At 40.1% G+C, this 20043-nt stretch overlaps 1 protein-coding gene across 5 annotated transcripts in view; it reads right to left on the reverse strand.

Moving 5' to 3' along the window:
• Nucleotides 1–20043, reverse strand: part of Cep192 (centrosomal protein 192) — an 88921-nt gene that overhangs the window by 42349 nt on the left and 26529 nt on the right. For 4 of the 5 annotated variants that reach the window (XM_057788473.1, XM_057788472.1, XM_057788475.1 and 1 more), the window contains 7 exons: nt 18081–18204; nt 15705–15835; nt 12011–12830; nt 11804–11924; nt 8678–8846; nt 2555–3461; nt 1068–1216 (listed from right to left, as the gene is read on the reverse strand). In XM_057788473.1, coding sequence (XP_057644456.1) covers nt 1068–1216; nt 2555–3461; nt 8678–8846; nt 11804–11924; nt 12011–12830; nt 15705–15835; nt 18081–18204 — 2421 coding nt within the window. The remainder of the gene's footprint in view (nt 1–1067; nt 1217–2554; nt 3462–8677; nt 8847–11803; nt 11925–12010; nt 12831–15704; nt 15836–18080; nt 18205–20043) is intronic. The other variant, XM_057788474.1, reaches the window with a different exon arrangement.

The raw sequence follows: 20043 nt of genomic DNA on the forward strand, positions 1-20043 counted from the left end.
TCTGTCTTCTTTAATGTTCTGGTAACAGATGGGAAAGCGAGGAAAATAAGAGACAGCAGAGAAGGGATGGTTGATGTTAACTGTCTACTATAAAACCTACAGTCACCATGGAGATGGGTCTCTGGACGTGCCTGTGGGAGATCACTTTGACTACTTCATCTGAAGTGGGAAGACCCACCCATTCCCTAGCTGGAGGGGGAGTTGAGAGTAGCATGTATCCAGGGCTCTTTGGTTGCTGATTATGAATATGATATAGCCAGCTGCTTCAAGCCCCACTGTCTTGACTTTGCCACCATGATGGCCTATACCCTTGGATTGTGAACCAAAGTAAACCTTTCTCTACTGTTCTTGTCAAGTATTTTATCAACGCAACAAAAACAGAAGCTAAGACAGAGACAATACTATTTTACCAGGTAAATAAGGATATAGAGAGGAGAAAGGGAAAAAAACCATCCGTGGCTGGGGGGTACCAGTACAAAATCTGGACATCTCATAGAAGGAATTAACTGACTCTACTCCCTCCCTCCCTACTCACAACTTACACATGGCCATCAGAGTGAGGAAAAGTTTCCAGTCTCTAATAGCAGTTGTAGCTGATTGTGTGAGATCCTTGCTAGACATTAAAAGTATTGCTTTGCCGGGCAGTGGTAAGATTATTGGGAGCATGGGGACCTTGGGGAAGGGCTGAAGGGGGGAGGGAAGAGGCAGGGAGGGGAGCAGAGAAAAATGTAGAGCTCAATAAATATCAAAAAACTAAATAAATAAAATAAAACAAACAAACAAAACAAAACAAAAACAAAGAGCTAGTTCCAGGGCCAGGCTGGAGGGATGGCTCAGTGGTTAAGAGCATTGCCTGTTCTTCCAAAGGACCTGAGTTCAATTCCCAGCAATCACATGGTAGCTCACAACCATCTGTAATGGGATCTGGTGCCCTCTTCTGGCCTGCAGGCATACACACAGACAGAATATTGTATACATAATAAATAAATAAAATTTAAAAAAAAAGAAGTCAAGTACTTGGTTAAAGGACACCTGTGACACCAATGAGACAGACATGGAAAACTCACCTTCTCGCCATTCACACAGATACTAAGAACTCTGATGCTGACTTGGAGCCAACGGTCAGTTGGGTTGAGGACACTAAGGAGGGTCTGTGAAGCAATACCTACACAGCAGGCATGAGGAAACCTCAGTTCCTCGGGTACTCTGGCATTCCCTGCATAAGATCAAGTCAAAATGCAAGTTACAGTAAACATCTGATTAAAAGCACTATTGGCTAAAAGGAAACCATTACACAGGAGTGCCCAATTATGGTCTATAGAATAAATGCTCTAGTAAGAGGACATAAAAAGTCTCAGCGGAAGCTGCCAACAGTTTCTATCTCTTCTCTACAGCACTGAGAAGATGAGCAATGTGACAACACAGGTAAAGCTAATCAAATCAGAACTCACAGCGAGTCAAATCTTTGTGGCTGCTATCATGCCCGTTTCCTCTCTCAAGTTATGAGCTACTGACTATACAGAGAAGCTCCAGAGCCGGGCGGTGGTGGCGCACGCCTTTAATCCCAGCACTGGGGAGGCAGAGGCAGGCGAATCTCTGAGTTTGAGGCCAGCCTGGTCTACAAGAGCTAGTTCCAGGACAGGCTCCAAAGCTACAGAGAAACCCTGCCTCGAAAAACCAAAAAATAAAAAATTAATTAAATAAAGAGAAAGAGAGAGAGAGAGAGAGAGAGAGAGAGAGAGAGAGAGAGAGAGAGAGAGAGAGAGACAGAAGCTCCGGAGGCTCCACTACAGGTGTGCCTGGCTACACAGCGCCTTCACAGCTCTATCTTACACCCTTTCCCTATCCTCACATGGCTGATCCTGGCTTCAGAGGGAAAGCACACTGTGGAGGAGAGTGGAGTTCTGCTCTCACTGTCATTACATCACACCCGTGAAGCACCAGTGGAAGGTAACTCATTCGGGGAAATGATCCTAAGGAGGACATTTCCTACTTAAAGAAATAGCAAAACTCAAGTGCAGAGGGAAAGAAACATCAAGACAAAGACACAGAAAGCTGTCAGCATACAGGGTACTGCTGTTCGGAGCCAAGTTCAGTGCCCCTTCATAGAAACATTCTGATGCTCTCACTATAAGACAAAGGAAGAACTTGTAAGAACTTCCCACACACAGTAAATATGAGTGAGGCCAACAGGGATCCTGTTTTCTTTAAAAAAAAAAAAGGGGGGGGGGAGATAGCTCAGCAGTTAAGAGAACATGTTACTCAATAATGAGGACCTATGTTCAAATCTCAGCACCCATATAAGTTAGCCCATGGTCACCTGCAACTCCAGCTCCAAAAAAATCCAACACTTCTGCCTCCATGGGCACACGCATGTGTATATGTGCATACACTCACAAACACACACCAAAAAAAATCTTTAAAATTAAAAAAGAATAAAGAAGTCAATTTCAACCAACATTTCTTTGAGTAAAATTAGCTTTGTGGACCCATTTGAGAAAATTCAGCCTATACAGAACAACAACAAAAACTATGACAAGAAAAGTCATCTTACCAAATCCAGACGTCATCCCCAAGTCCCATGGTTTGGTTTCACAGTTTGCAGCAACAGGCTGCACAGGAAATGGCTTTGCTGTACTCAGCAGGTTCTGGTGTACAGCAGTAGAACACAGGTTATAAAGAGAAGATGGACCCATCACTCCAGAGGCAAGATTTGGTCCTAAACACATCCCAGAAGCCACATGTTCTGGAGCAACAAGAGGATAAGAAGAACACCCTGAAATCCCACAGACTTGCACACCTGCATGGCACTGAGGCAAGGCGGCATTCCCAGATGAAGGGACTGGCCCCAAATACTGCTGGGCCACAGGACCTGTGTATAGAGAATGTCCAGTCCAGAGTGCCGGGCACAGAGGAGGCTGGTTCTGTGCCTTAGCAGCAGAAGTATGAGCTGAAATGTGGGGAGCAAGACTGGGCTGATTCACAGAGGTACAGGGGTTAGGAATCTGGCTGCTGGAGTCACTGCTGGCAGTCGACAAGCCGGCGGATGTTATCCTTTGACTTCGGTCCACAGTCTTCTGGTTCAATACAAGGAGGCTTGGTATGGCTGGCCCAGACCGATGGCACAGACCTGGCTTGTTCGGGAAAGCCTGGCCAAACAGGTTCTGTTCACTGGGGCCAGATGTTGAATCTACCCCACTAGCTTCCAAGTGTTCCCCACTTCTGGAAGAAATATCTTGACTCGATGTAAAGTTAGGTTCTCCATCTTCAAATCCGCTACTCAGAGAAGGAGTTTCTGCCACTTTTCCTACACCAGGTTCAACCTGGATAATACACGGCAATGATACTTTTTCTGTAGTCTGACCTAGAACTTCGTCTCTTAGCTTCTTCGTAGTTTCTTCCTCTGATGGAGTCGGACTGGCTCGAACAATTGTGGTGCTCAGCTCACTGGTGAGATCACTCTAAGTGCGATAAATTTTGTTTCTTAGAAATCCATAGATAAAACAAAATGTAACATATTCAACCAATGTTGGTATAAATCTCAAGTAACATGAAATCTACATGGTATCCTAAAACACAGAGTATACAAAGGAAAACTACAGCAAATATAAAATGCAGGCTTACACATGAAAATTGCACCCATTGTTTTATAAAAAGTCTTACAATAGGAAAGAAATAAAAGGTAAACACCAATTTTATTTAAAACATTTACATAGGGGATTCAAATTGGAAAGGAAGAAGTTAAACTTGCATTATTTGCAGATGATATGATAGTGTACATGAGCGACCCCAAAAACTCCACCAAAGAACTCCTACAGCTGATAAACGACTTTAGTAATGTGGCAGGATACAAGATCAACTCCAAAAAATCAGTCGCCCTCTTATACACAAAGGATATGGAAGCAGAGAGGGAAATAAGAGAATCATCACCTTTCACGATAGCCACAAAAAGCATAAACTATCTTGGGGTAACTCTAACCAAGGAAGTGAAAGATCTATTTGACAAGAACTTTAAGGCATTGAAGAAAGAAATTGAAGAGGATACCAGAAAATGGAAGTATCTCCCTTGCTCCTGGATTGGGAGGATCAACATAGTAAAAATGGCAATTCTACCAAGGGCAATCTATAGATTCAATGCAATCCCCATTAAAATCCCATCAAAATTCTTCACAGATCTTGAAAGGACAATAATCAACTTTATATGGAGAAACAAAAAACCCAGGATAGCCAAAACAATCTTATATAATAAAGGAACTTCTGGAGGCATTACCATCCCTGACTTCAAACTCTATTACAGAGCTACAGTAATGAAAACTGTAGCGTGGTACTGGCATAAAAACAGAGCAGTCGACCAATGGAATCGTATAGAAGACCCGGATTTTAACCCACAAACCTATGAACAACTAATTTTCGATAAAGGAGCTAAAAGTATACAATGGAAGAAAGAAAGCATCTTCAACAAATGGTGCTGGCACAATTGGATGTCAACCTGTAGAAGAATGAAAATAGACCCATATCTATCACCATGCACAAAACTCAAGTCCAAATGGATCAAAGACCTCAATATCAATCTGAACACACTGAACCTGATAGAAGAGAAAATGGGAAGTACCCTACAACATATGGGCACAGGAGATCGCTTCCTATGTATAACCCCAGCAGCACAGACATTAAGGGCAACATTGAATAAATGGGACCTCCTGAAACTGAGAAGCTTCTGTAAAGCAAAGGACACTGTCATTAAGACAAAAAGACAGCCTACTGACTGGGAGAAGATCTTCACCAACCCCGCTACAGACAAAGGTCTGATCTCCAAAATATATAAAGAACTCAAGAAACTAGACTTTAAAAGGATAATTAACCCAATTAAAAAATGGGGCACTGAACTGAACAGAGAATTCTCATCAGAAGAAGTTAAAATGGCCAAAAGATACTTAAGGTCATGCTCAACCTCCTTAGCGATCAGAGAAATGCAAATCAAAACAACTTTGAGATATCATTTTACACCTGTCAGAATGGCTAAAATCAAAAACACCAAGGATAGCCTTTGCTGGAGAGGTTGTGGAGAAAGGGGTACCCTCATCCATTGCTGGTGGGACTGCAAACTTGTGCAACCACTTTGGAAATCAGTGTGGCGGTTTCTCAGAAAAATTGGGATCAACCTACCCCTGGACCCAGCAATAGCACTCTTGGGAATATACCCAAGAGATGCCCTAGCATATGACAAAAGCATTTGTCCAACTATGTTCATAGCAGCATTATTTGTAATAGCCAGAACCTGGAAGCAACCTAGATGCCCTTCAATAGAAGAATGGATGAAGAAAGTGTGGAATATATATACATTAGAGTACTACTCTGCGGTAAAAAACAATGACTTCTCGAATTTTGCATGCAAATGGATGGAAATAGAAAATACGATCCTGAGTGAGGTAACCCAGACCCAAAAAGAAGATCATGGGATGTACTCACTCATAATTGGTTTCTAGCCATGGATAGGGGCCACTGAGTCTATAATTTGTGATCCTAAAGAAGCTAAACAAGAGGGTAAACCCAAGGAAAAACATATAGATATCCTCCCAGCTATGGGAAATAGACAAGATTGATGGGCAAAAAATGGGAATCTTGGGGGGTGGGGTGGGATGGGGATGAGGGGAGATGGGGAGAGAAAAGTGTGAAGGAGAGGATGAGGGGAACTGGGGGAATCGGGGTGATTGGGGGTAAAGGAAGGTTGGATGGGGGAGCAGGGAAACTCATACCTTAGTTAAGGGAGCCACCTAAGGGTTGGCAAGAGACTTGAACCTGGAATGGCTACCAGAAGCCCAGGGCAATGTCCCCAGTTAGCTCATTGGGGCACCTGAGGATAGGGAACCTGAAATGAACCTATCCTATAATCATACTGATGAATATCTTGCATATCGCCATAGAACCTTCATCTAGCGATGGATGGAGATAGAGACAGAGACCCACACTGGAGCACCGGACTGAGCTCCCAAGGTTATAATGAGGAGCAGAAGGAGAGAGAACATGAACAAGAAAGTCAGGACCATGAGGGGTGCACCCAACCACTGAGACAGGGGGGCCGATCTATTGGGAGCTCACCAAGGCCAGCTGGACTGCTACTGAAAAAAACATGGGATAAAACCGGACTCTCTTAATGTGGTGGACAATGAGAGCTGACGAGAGGCCAAGGAGAATGGCACAGGAACTTTCATCTGGCGATGGATCGAGAGAGAGACAGAGACCCAATTTGGATCAACCGTCTGAGCTCTTAAGGTCCAAATGAGGAGCAGAAGGAGGGAGAACATGAGCAAGGAAATCAGGACCACGAGGGGTGCACCCACCCACTGTGACAGTGGAACTGATCTATTGGGAGCTCTCCAAGGCCAGCTGGACTGGGACTGAATAAGCATGGGTTGAAACTGGACTCTCTGAACAAGGCGGACAATGAAGGCTGATGAGAAGCCAAGGACAATGGCACTAGGTTTCGATCCTAATACATGAACTGGCTTTGTGGGAGCGTAGCCTGTTTGGATGCTCACCTTCCTGGACCTAGATAGAAGTGGGAGGACCTGGGTCTTCATGTAGAGCAGGGAATTTGGACTGCTCTTCAGTATCGAGAGGGAGGGGGAGTGGATTAGGGGGAGGAGAAGTGGAGTGGGGATAGGGGGAGGGGAACAGGGGGAGGGGGCAATATGTGGGAGGAGGGGGAGGGTAATGGGAAACGGGGAGCAGTTGGAAATTTTAAGTAAAAAAGAATAAAAAAAAAAATGAAAAAAAAAAAAAACATTTACATAAAGAACCAAAGACAGGCTGGAGAGATGTCTCAGCAGTTAAGAGCCCTGGCTGCTCTTCCATGGGCCCTGTAACCACATGGGCCAGGCAACCATGTGGTGACTAATAACCATTGTAATGAGGTCTGGGGGCCTCTTTTGGCCATCAGGTACACATACAGACAAAACCCTGTCTACATAATAAATAAATCTTAAAAAGAACCAAAGTCAGCTAATATTTTTCAAATTAAAGGATTCTTTGTAAACTTTATAAAAAATAATATAAATTAGTAAATAAAAGTGTAAGTGGCAGACAAGCTATCTCATTTATCATTTTGGTTGTACTGTAACTTGAACCAAAGCTTTAGAAAAAAAGATATAAAGTGTGTGGTGACAGAGCATGCCTTTAATCCCAGCACTTGGGAGGTAGAGGCAGGCGGATCTCTGTGCATTCAAGACAGCCTGGTCTACAGAGTGAGTTGAGTACAGAGAAACTCTGTCTCAAAAAAAAAAAAAAAAAAAAGAAAAGGAAGGAAGAAAGAAAAAAGAAAGAGAAAAGAAACAAAGATATACTAAACAGAAACTAGTTAAATAGTAACAAAAATACAAAAATATGTCCCGAGTGTTGAACAAGCACTGACTTCGTGCTATAGCCTTCACCAGGGTGAAGAAAATAGGGTTAAAGAGGACTAGTAATCCAAGAGAGTGGCAGAGAGGCTTCCAGGCCCCATCACTCAGCAGATAAACACTGTGCTAGGAAAACAGAGACTCAGGGGATGGGGGGAAGTTAATTTAAATTAAGGATATATAACAAAAAGTCTTATGGAACCCCACTACTACTTGGTAAGATAATTAAAAATGTAAATTTTAGGCTGGGCAGTGGTGGGTGGTGCATGCCTTTAATCCCAGCATTCAGGAGGCATTGGCAGGCTGGACTCTATGAGTTCAAGAACAGCTTAGTTTACAAGAGCTAGTTCCAGGACAGAAAATGCTGTTACACAGAGAAACTCTATCTCAACCCCCCCCCCCAAATAATAATAATAAAATAAATAAATAAAAATGTAAGTTTTTTTTTTAAAAGTTTGAATGGAGATACACTGTACAGGCAAATAATGCTTCACCTAGAAGATATGAGCTTGGAAATTCCAGTGCCAGGTACAGAATACCTCTCTATAAGTTAATGGTCAGGGAGATCCTAGAAACCCCCCAAACAACACATGCTATTGCCACTGCTCTTCGGTGCTCACTGTAACTAGATGGTAAAAACCTATTACTAAAGACACAACACACTTTGGTTGCAGAGCATAGGAAAATAAAGCTAGAACTGACCCAAAAACTTCCTCCCTACTGGCAAACCTTCACAACATTGAAAGATGCTATGCTGACCACAGGAAAAGTTATCAATGGACTTACACAGTGATGAACCATGCATACTACAATACTGATCTGTCAAGAGAGATCGCTCACTGGGGCAATAGTGGCATGACTATTACTGGGGTAACCAATTGCTTTCTGACTGGATTTGTGGGCTACTCCATGGGAAGGAATTCATACCTGAGACACTGTAAATCTGGTCAAAAGCCCATGGCCAGGGAGGTCATGGGACCTAGGGGAACCTACTACTATTGTTTTGCTAAAAGCATGTGTTGTCAAAGTATCTCCTAAATATTTATGTTTATACCTACCAATCAATGCTGCTCTCTTCCTTGGTCAAAGATGCTTCTTTTTGAAGTGGGCAAGAGTCAATGCCAAGACTTAAGTATAAATATATACATACATTAATTTACTCTAAAGATACAGAACAGCAACATGGAAGTTGAACAGGTCAGAATTCCAGTTTGAGTCAAACGTCACTAACACTTTTGATCTTGAAGGCTTACTAAAGAAACAGTCCAAGTGACACCTACCTTGTGGTCCTCTAAGCTTTCAGCAGCAGCTGTGATAGGATAGGTGTTTTCTTGTTCAGACACATAAGTCAGCCTGCTCATATCAGCATGGGAACATGCCAACTCAGACAACTCACACTCTGAGTGGGGCTTCTGGTGATGAGCTAAATTAAGAGATTCCAGAGCATACCTGAAAGAGAAACAGAAGCATGATGTTAGAATATGTATTAGCAAATGACCACTACTATCTAGCTATAAGCTTGAAGTAACTCAATCACAAATTTTCCATTTTTAATTAAAATAATCAATTATATTCCTGTTGATGACCTACCTGGTAAGCTACCATTTAAGAAAAAGTTGTCTCATTTTCATTAATAAATAGCATATATAGACACATAACAATTAGTTATTCATTCAATAAAAATTTATTGAATACCTGATATACAGCAGTTAATAAAACCATTTTTAAAAAATGCTAATCAAAACGTAAAGTGAGTAACTTTTGCCTGAGTAATTACACACACCTAGGAAAAAACCCATTGACTCAGTCTATATCTGAGAAATTCATCCAGAAAGAAAAAAATTATTGATAAATATATAACACTTCATAAAAGCTATGCTTATTGATAATAAAGTAGGAAGCTCAAATGCCATACAAAAGGAACTAAGACACGGCACAAGCTTACAACATAACTCTTTAACTACTAAAAACCATGCTGAGGATATAATTCAACGGTAGAATGTTTGTTCACACCGCTAACATGTAACAAAAACCCCAAACCATGCTGTTGAATACTATGCTCTGGCTTAGGAAGAAATTCACAATATATTAACTAAAACAAAATTCAATGGATGAAGGCTAAGAATATGGCGCAATGTCGGATCATGCTCAAAAACCTGGCTATCAATACCCAATGCCAACACAAAGATAGATAGGTGGGTGGGTGGGTGGATGGATGGATGGATGGATGGATGGATGGATGGATGGATGGATGGATGGATGGACAGACGGGCGGATGGATGGACGGACGGGCAGGTGGATGGATAGATAGGCAGGCAGGCAGACAGGCAGGCAGACAGACAGACAGACAAGCAAAAAAGACAGAGCCTTTGCTATGGAACCCACATCTATTTACCACAAACACACACTGGTGTTACTTCTATCTCATTTTGTTTTTCAGCAGCCATATCAGAGACTCCAGTCTAGATCTCGGAAGGGAAGCAAGCTGAATAACCACAGCCTAGGGAGGGCTGTTGAGATGGTTCAGCAAGCAAAAGTACTTGCTGCCAGACCTGATGGATTGAGCTTGATTCCCAAAAAGTGGAAAGAGAAAACCAACTCCTACAGGTTGTCCTCTGACCTGTAAACAGGCAATGAAGCTTATACATCTTCATGAATGTGAGTACAATCACAGACACAAGTTTAAGAATTTACTCCATAAATGTATCATGAGCGTTCCCTCCTAAGGATAGAAGAGAATGAAGAAGGAAAAATAATTTTTCAGAAATGATGCCTGAATTCACACAGCAAAAAAAAAAAAAAAAAGGCAGCTTGGGGAAAGTTAGTAGATTAGCTCTGAAATCCATTATTTTCTAAACCATAACATTTTCAGTCATTTCAGTAGCTACTCAAATTTGTTCATTTAAGTCTTTCAACAGAGAAACACTTAAATGATCTCTTATGAAGCCAGAAAAGACAACATTTTTAGAATTAAAAATTAAAAAAAAAACTATTCATTTTGATGTTATTAAAATAACAAAACATGGGGCTGGAGGGATTGCCCAGAGGTTAAGAACACTGGCTGTTCTTACAGACCTTGGTTCAATTCCCAACACCCACGTGGCAACTCACAATTACCTATAATTCCACAGGGGATCCAATGTCTTCTAGACTCCTCAAGCACCAGGAACACACATGCTAACACTTACATCTATACGTTACTCATACACATGAAGTAAAATAATCTTGGAAGACAGTAAAATACAAAGATACACTAAGCAATACTAGAAAGACTGAATAAACCACGAAAGTCCCTGTCCTGGTTAGCATTAAACTGTCAACTTGGCAGTCTAGAAGCACCAGGCTGGAATGTTGGCGTGTTTGTGGGGCCGACTTGACTGTCTTGGGTGACACTATCCCTAGGCTTGGACTGTATACGAAGGCTAGCTAAGCACGACTGTCAGTCAGCGAGCAAGACATCCAAGCAGCATTCACAAGGTTCCTGCCTTGAGTTCCCGCCCTGATGTCCCTCAATGATGGACTGTGACCTGGAAGTACAAGCTGAAATAAATGTTTTTCTCCCCTAAGTTGCTTTTGGTCATGGTGTTTTAACACAGCAACAGAAAGGAAACTAAAACAGGTTCATATGCATTCTGAAATAGTATTACTTTTCATGTTGTTTTTTTAAAAAAAAAACCAACAAATACGGAAAAGCAGAATATAGGATCTGGGAGATGGTTCAGTGATTAATGTGCTTCCAGGTAGTCCTGAGGAACTAAGTTTGAATGCCCAGCACCCATGTTAAGAAAAGCAACAACAAAAGCAAACAAACAAAAAATCCATCAGCTGTAGCAGTATGTATCTATAATGCCAGCTTGGGGACAAAGAGAGGAGGAACCTAAAGGGCTTGCTTGTTGGCCAAAGCTTAGTGGCTTGAATAGGAGAATGGGCCCTTTCTCAATATAAAATATTGTGTGGGAAACAACTGAAGAAATAGCACTGGGAAGACAGAGGCAGGAAGATTTCTGTTGAAATCAAGGCAAGGCACAGACGTTATTTCAAAAAATTAAAAGTAAAGAAATTGAAAAGATATTTTAGGGACCACCTTTAAGAGATGAACCTAGCCAGGCAATGGTGGCACAGACCTTTAATTCTCAGCACTTGGGAGGCAGTGGCAGGCAGATCTCGGAGGTCAAAGCCAGCCTGGTCTACAAGAGAGTGCCGGGATAGCCAGTGCTATAGAGAAATCCTGTCTCAAAAAACAAAAGAGATAAACCTAAAAATGATTTTTTTACAATTTAATCTTCCTATATATAGCACAAGTTTTTTAAACTTAAAAATCAAGGTGGGACATACCTAATCAAAACACATTATGTGAAATTCTCAATAATAGAAATAAACAGAAATAAAGTTAAGTAAGCACTTACCCTGATAAGTTGCCAGAAATTTCACTAGGCGAAGAATGGCTGAGTGGTGTAGTAGACAGTCTGAATCGCCCCTGGTCTTCAAAGCCAGATCCACCACTCTCAGGAGAGGAAATTGTCAAATCTATCAGAAAGGTATATTCTCCAATAAGAACAGAAAACAATAACAAAAACCACACAATTTAAACGTGATCGATCACTGATACCTACCAGCACTTTTAGGTAAGACTATACGATCTTCTTCAAAAGTGACGCGCTTGTCGCTGCTGCTTGTCTCACTGACACAGTCCTTTTTCCTTCGGTGTTCTCTATTATCTTGTGTTTCCTCACGTTTTTCTAAAAGGCGAAGGGACGGTACTCTGGGATTCCTTACTGATGAGTAACTACCGGGTGTTGGAATGGAAACTGAGGCAGCTTTCTCAATGGTCTGCACATCTGGTAATTCGTCAATGGAGCCTGCCTTCCTCCCTATGACTGTGCTTCTATTCTCGCTCATGTTCGAAAGACCTGAATCTGGAGAGGCTAGTGTTCTAAGTGACTCTTGAGTCTCACTCTCCGTATTTTCACCATAGAAAACAGCTGCTGAATCTGCTTTGGGTTGCCTTACATTAGCAGCACAAACATTTGCCATACTGATGTCTTGAACAGTTTGCTGTTTGAGCAAACATAAATCCCAAATGTCAGACGTGCCTGCTCTCAAAAAGGGCTCCCATGTACCTTCACAGCTACTAACTTCTGTTTTTGTAAGGTATTTCTCCATATCAAATGCATTGAATCTGTTACTTTTTTCTACATCATTAATTAAGAAATGAGACGTGGAACAGTCCTCTTGAGTATCGTCATCCTGAAAAGTCTTGTCTCTTCTTTTATTTTTAAGTGCCTTCATCATGGCAACCAGCTGGGCAGGATCAGTACTCACAGACACATCGGCAATGGCTGAAGCAATGGTGCTTATTCTAAGTACAGAATCTCCACTGCCAGATAGAGCGCTTTTATGTTCTTCAAGTTTGTTATTACTGCAGAAAATGTCCTAAAAATAAAAAACCTTTATTAAACAAACTCACTCTACTTATAAGAACAAGTAGAAATTTGTTTAATCTTTATTTAGTGTAGTCTCCTATCCAAGGATTATGTTCCTAATGGATGTCTGAAAGGACAGATGGGACACCAAACTACTATCTATCTATCTATCGATATATAGATATATGCACACATACATACACACACACTATGCTTATTCCTAGGCAACATACATACCTATGCATACCTAAATTTATAAACTGGGCACAGTAAGACATAATTGGAATCACAGGTATAAAACTGAGATGGGTCCAACAGTAAAAACTATAAACATATATTAAAACATTCACCTCTGGTGTACCAGGATACATAATGGTAACCTCCTGCCGAAAGCAATTGGAACCCAACAGTATATTTAAAAGAACCCCATGTGCCCAGGTATATGCAGGAAGATTAAGAGTATAGTTATTCTCAGTTACACGAGTTCAAGACCAGTTTGTGCTACAAGAGGCACTGTCTCAAACAAACAAGCAAGCACATAGGGAGAGAAAGAGGGAGAAAGGGAGGGAGGGTAGGGAAGGAGGGAGGAAGGGAAAGAGGGGTGTAGAAGAGAGGTAGGTAAAGGAAGAAAGGAAGGAAGGAAGGAAGGAAAGAAGGAAGGAAGGAAGGAAGGAAGGAAGGAAGGAAGGAAGGAAGGAAGGAAGGAAGGAAGGAAGGAAACAGAAAGAAAGGAAGAGAAGATTTTATTAAACATTAGTAAATCAAGGAGACAGGGTATAATTTCTTGGATAATCAATAATATAGAAAAACGTGTAGGAAATTAATAGAAAAATAAAACACAGTCACATACAATCCAAAGGAATACCTAAAGAAAAAGAATAAAGATCAGAGGAAACAAGGAACAAAGAAAGTGAAAAGATTCAAATGGTCATGGACTAGTAATTGCACTGAAGAAATGTACAAAGGTCGGGCAGTGGTGGCGCACGCCTTTAATCCCAGCACTCAGGAGGCTGTGAGCTCAAGGCCAGGCTGGTCTACAGAGCTAGTTCCAGGACAGGCTCCAAAAGCTACAGACAAACCCTGTCTTGAAAAAGAAAAAAAAAAAAAGAAATAAAGAAAGAAAGGTACAAATGCTACAAATTTGATTTTTTTAAAAATCTTTTTCTATATTCTTCAATGAGAAGCATCCAAAATAAGAACAAGGGAAGATTAAAAGTATAAAGGGCCAGCAAGATGGTTGAGTGGGTAAAGGCAATTGCCTCCAAGATAACCTAAATTCAATGCCTGGAGACCCACACGGTACATAGCAGGAGAGAACTGACTCCTGCAATTTGTCCTCTCATCTTTACACACACACTCTGAGAAACATGCATGGGAACAGAAATAAATAAATGTATTGTCTTTAACTATCAAAAATTTATGGGTACAACACAGCATGACAACTCTAAGGGAAAAAGTTGGTATTTACATGGCTGATACCAGCCTGGGAGGGTACACAACAGGAACAGAGAGAGATGTGTGCAATGGTCAAAGCTGATTAGCTAGACAATTTTGATTTATATGAACCTAAAACTATAGCTTCAAAAATTTAAAGCTAAAACAGACTCATAATGAGTAACAGACAAACATATAGTCATAGTGTATGATGTTAAAACCTAAATAACTGAAGGAAAGCAAAATAACTTTAAGATGCAATCAACTTTAGCATTCTTATTTAACAAAGCTCGCATCAATGAAACAAAAACATTAATAAAAAAAAATGAAAGTAGGCAATAGTTATACGACAGGTGTTCCCTTCAAGCAAACAAACTGCATTTTTAAAACTGAACAAATCCAGATCCATTTAATATGTCTTGATAAAATTTAAATGACTAAGAGCAAAAATATTGAAAACACAGAACAATTAACCTAAAACCAATTATTTTAAATCCTGGAAAGAAAAATAAATAAATAAAAAACAAAAATTAAATCTGCAAAGACAGCTCAGTGGATGATAAGACCATGTGCTGTTGTGACAAAGGACCAGAGTTCAGTTCCCAGCACCCATTCCAGGTGGTTCACAACTGCCAGCAACTTAAGCCCAGTGGTAGGCAGCCACTCATATATACACACAGTCCCTACCCTCTCATACACATAATTAAAAATAGTGAATAATATAAAATAATAAAAATAATTTTTTAAAAATCTGGAAAAAATCTCATAAATGCTTGAAAACTAAGCAAGATAAATTTTTTTCATGGGCCTAAGGAATTAGAAATGCATTGCACAGGATGAGGGATATCAAAGAATGCTGGTCTAAATATGTGTTAAGTTTCCAGCACAGCCAAATGGGAAGGAAGATCGGCAGGAGAGGGAGAGATAAAAGTACTGATACAGGTAGATTGAGAGGGATGAAGAAGGAAGAATACTCAATAATGAAAATACGATGTAGCAACACATGAAACAAAAGACAAAACACTGGCTACAGCAAAAACTATGCTCTCTGGAAAAATCCATACTAGATAAACGTTCATATTAGGAAAACAAGACAAGAAATTCAGTAAAAAGATCAGTGAACTACCAGATATATAAGGAAATCCACTGAATGGAACGTCACATAAAAAACTATGTAAAATCAGTTAAAGCATAAAAGTATTGACTTCATTAGCAATCAATCAGAGGAATACAAATTAAAACAAAGAAGTACCACTACAGAGCTACTCAAATGGCTAGTAATACTGTTTTATATATTCTTCTATATGTACATTACAAACTGATTTTTAAAATGTTCTCATTTGAAGGACACTGTAATAAGACTGAAGCCAGGAAAATAAGGACACAAGTTTTCCTCAGGTGGTCTGAAACCCTATCAAGGCACTGAGTCCTTTAGAAGAGTTAGAGCTACCTCTGTTCTGCTCCCGTTGGCAGTCAGTGTCACATCATTCTCATCCCCCTGTGGAGTACTCTGTAGTTCTTCAGCCTGCAGTGTAATTGAGCCTTTACTGAGCTGCGCCTGGGACTGTTCATTTAAATTTCCTATAGGAAATAAACAATATTCAACTTAAAGGCCTGTATTATTTCTCATAAATAATCTGAGATAAAGAAGTACCAGTCAAAATGATTAATTGTCAAGAAAAATATCTTTGTACTGCAAACATAAGTTGTCTTCAGAAAGACTGTTTCAATGACAGACATCTAGACAAAGGCCGGGAATAGAAGGAAGTCTCTGGATTTTAGTCTCCCCTACAAATATTCATATAAACTAATTTAATATACTTTGGTTTCAAATACTGGTTTCAAAATTATATACTTCTTCAGAATGATAAAAACTGAACTGCCAGGTGGGTGGTGGCGCAAGCCTTTAATCCCAGCACTTGGGAGGCAGAGGCAGGCAGATCTCTGTGAGTTCAAGGCCAGCCTGGTCTACAAGACCTACTTCCAAGACAGGTTCCAAAGCTACAGAGAAACACTTTCTAAAAAAAACCAAAAAATAAAAATAAATAAAAAATAATAATAATAAAATTTAAAAAAAAAAAAAAGAACTAACTACACACATAGACCCTTTATCCTAAGTCCTGTGTTTGAATACAGGCTATTTAAGAATGGAGCACATCCTGGGGCTGTAGAGATGGCTGCCCTTCCAGAAGACCCGGATCCAATCCTCAGCATACACTTGGCAACTCACAACCGTCCATAACTCTAGTTCTAGAGGATCTGATGCCATTTTCTGCCTCCACAGCACTACGCATGCACATGATGCAGACATACATAAGACAAAACAACATAAACATAAAATAAGAAAATTTTAAAAAAGAATGGAGCACATAGTATACAATATCATATTCGCAGCAAAAGACATTGGGTTAGGAAACAGGAATGGCTCAATTTAGCTAACAACGGAAGTTAACTTAAAGTTAGCCTTCTATTAGCCAGAAGTGGTGACACACACCTTCAGGATCTGTAGGTTCAAGGCCAGCCTGGTCTACAGAGTGAGTCTGGGTCAGCCAGGGCTACTCGAAGAAACTCTATCTCAAAACAAAACAAAACAAAACAAAACAAAAAACCTTTCCCGGGCTGGAGAGATGGCTCAGCGGTTAAGAGCATTGCCTGCTCTTCCAAAGGTACTGAGTTCAATTCCCAGCAACCACATGGTACCTCATACCCATCTGTAATGAGGTCTGGTTCCCTCTTCTGGCCTGCAGGCATACACACAGACGGAATATTGTATACATAATAAATAAATAAATAGAAACATACAGGAGGAAGAAAGGTAAAAAACCCGAGGCAGAACATAAATGAAGAAAACCAGGCAACATTGAAAGAACTAACCAGAAATAAGCTAAACAAGGCTGAGCATTCAAAACTAATAATAAGTCTTCGTGTCGTGACTTGGGAGCTGGTTGGTGACTCAAAATAAAAAACATGGTACAGTAACATAATAATGATTTTAACAGAAATATAATAAAAACAGAATTAAAATCTAAAAAATAAATAAATATAAAGAAACAAATTCAGACAAAAAGGACTCTAAATGAGTCACAGTATATTTAAAAAAAAAAAACCTTTCGCATAGATATCACAGGAATGTTATGTTATATGTAGGCTATTACACTATAAATTTCAAAGACTTTTCTAAATGGCCAGGCAATAGTGGTGCACACCTTTAATCCCAACACTCAGGAGGCAGAGGCAAGTAGATCTCTGTGAGTTCAAGACCAGCCTGGTAAACAGAATTGAGTTCCAGGACAGGCTCCAAAGCACAGAGAAACCTTGTCTCGAAAAACAAACAAACAAACAAAAAACGATGAATATAATTTCTATTATTCCTTAACAGTAATAATTTAATAAGCCAAATTTAAGTAGGTCATTTGAAATTATTTTCATTTGCTATAGTAGATTATACAAAAATCTAGGTGGATTTGGGCTGTCTTCCCCACTTTCAGTTGAATAGAAAATGTGAGGTTCTATAAAAATCAAATCTATGGTGGGAGGTGGTGACGCACACCTTTAATCCCAGCACTCAGGAGGCAGAGGCATGAGGTTCTCTGGCCAGCCTGGTCTACAAAACAAGTTCCAGGTCAGCCAAGACTGTTACACAGAGAAGCCTTGTCTCGAAAAACCAGAAAACAAAAAATTTAAAAAAAAAACAACAACAAATCTACACTCAATGTTGAAAAGTCACAAAGCAGTGTATACATCTTCATTCAGAGTATGATCACATGATTCACATGATTATGAGTTAAGATAACAGTTCTTTCAAGTCTTTTATTTAACCCACTACCTGAAAATAAACCTTGGTGAAGATGAGTCACTTCTTTTTCCAAATTACTTCTTGAGACATCAGGTTTTAGTAACGCAAAAGGTTCTCTCTCCTCTGGTGATCTAATAAAATAACCAAATGATGGCTGCAAAAATAATTAGACACAAATTAATTTTCTTTAATTTCCAACCACTTTGAAAAGCTCTAGATTATTTTATCTAATACTACTAAAACATCAAAATGATTCAACAAATCTACTCTTGCCATTTAACTTCAAGCCCAGATAGAACCTTTGAGGTGGTTCTCCATGGCAGTACCTGCCGTGCCCAGGGAAAGACCTGGGTTCCACAGCCAACACAGGGAGAGGAGGAGATGCTTCAGACAAAACCTTCTGTTTCTTCAGGCCTAGCTATCACTTAACCACTGTAACTGGCCTAAAAACACAAGCAATTCACAAGTAACACTTTAGTCAGTCTTCAGTAACTGTTAGGACAGTCACTATTTATTAAGGACTGTTCTGAATGGGGGGGAGGGCAGCAAAATGCTGTAGAACTTAAACATACCATATTTTGCTCTATAGATTAACCTGCAGAAAATATGCCTTGAAATTAAGCATACTGCCACTGACTTTCATACAAGTTTAGAAAAACACAGGCTCAAGGGCCTTGTTAAAGAGAACTGAATTTGTGCTTTCTTACAGAGCTCTCATATCACAGATCTAAAATATGAATTCAGCTTCTGATTGATATTCATTTGGAAGTTTCTTCCATTAACCCAGTAAATTGAATATGTGAAAATTCATAATACCAAAATGAAAGTTCTGAGTCAGACCTCTTTTCTTAATATCTAATGCTATGTTCATCTGTTAAGGAAGGAATTCAGAAAGCTACGCGTGGTGGTACGTGCTTATAATCCCAACACTTAGGAGGAAGAGACATGACAGGTCTCTGATTTCAAGCCTAGTTTGGTCTACAAATTTCAGGTTAGCCAGGGCTAACTACATCCCCTATATTAAAAGAGTTCAGAGTCAAGGATAATGGCACACAACTGCATCTGAACAAAGAGTGAGATAAGAAAACTACAAGTTCGGCCGGGCGGTGGTGGCGCATGCCTTTAATCCCAGCACTCGGGAGGCAGAGGCAGGCGGATCTCTGTGAGTTCGAGACCAGCCTGGTCTACAAGAGCTAGTTCCAGGACAGGCTCCAAAACTACAGAGAAACCCTGTCTCGAAAAACCAAAAAAAAAAAAAAAGAAAACTACAAGTTCAAGGCCAGACTGGGCCTCACAGTGAGACACTGCTTCAAAAACAAGACAAAGCAAAAAAAGAATGGTTATTTTTATTTCTTCCATAATCTCAAAAACACCAATCTACTCTTTTATGTATTTTATTTTTTAATTCACTACATTGATAAGATAGTTCAAAAGTGTGGTTTCCCAGTACTTGGGAGGCAGAAGCAGGCAGATCTCTGTGAGTTCAAGGAAAGCCTGAGTTACAAAGCTAGTTCTGGGACAGCAGGGCTACAAAGAGAGATGCTGTCTTAAAATATCAAAAATAAGGGGCTGGAGAGATGGCTCAGTGGTTAAGAGCACTGACTGTTCTTCCAGAGGTCCTGAGTTCAATTCCCAGCAACCACATGGTGGCTCACAACCACCTATAATGAGATCTGGTGCCCTCTTCTGGCCTACAGGCAGGATACTTGACTGACTGAATGAATAAATGAATACATACATACATACATAAATCTTTTTAAAAAATCAAAAATAAAATAAAATAAAGTGTGGTTTCATACTTAGGCTCTTAGGGCTGGAGAAATAGCTCGGTAGTTAAGAGTGTGTACTAGGTCCTAGGTTTAGTTCCCAACATCCTTATCAGGCAGCTCACAACTGCCTCTAACTCTAGCTCCAGGGTCTCCGACATCCCCGTTAGCCTCTGCAAGCATTATATGGATGTGTAAAAATCCATACAGACACAGGTATATACATA

Source organism: Chionomys nivalis, chromosome 14 (assembly GCF_950005125.1).
Source record: "Chionomys nivalis chromosome 14, mChiNiv1.1, whole genome shotgun sequence".
Taxonomy (NCBI): Eukaryota; Metazoa; Chordata; class Mammalia; order Rodentia; family Cricetidae; genus Chionomys; species Chionomys nivalis.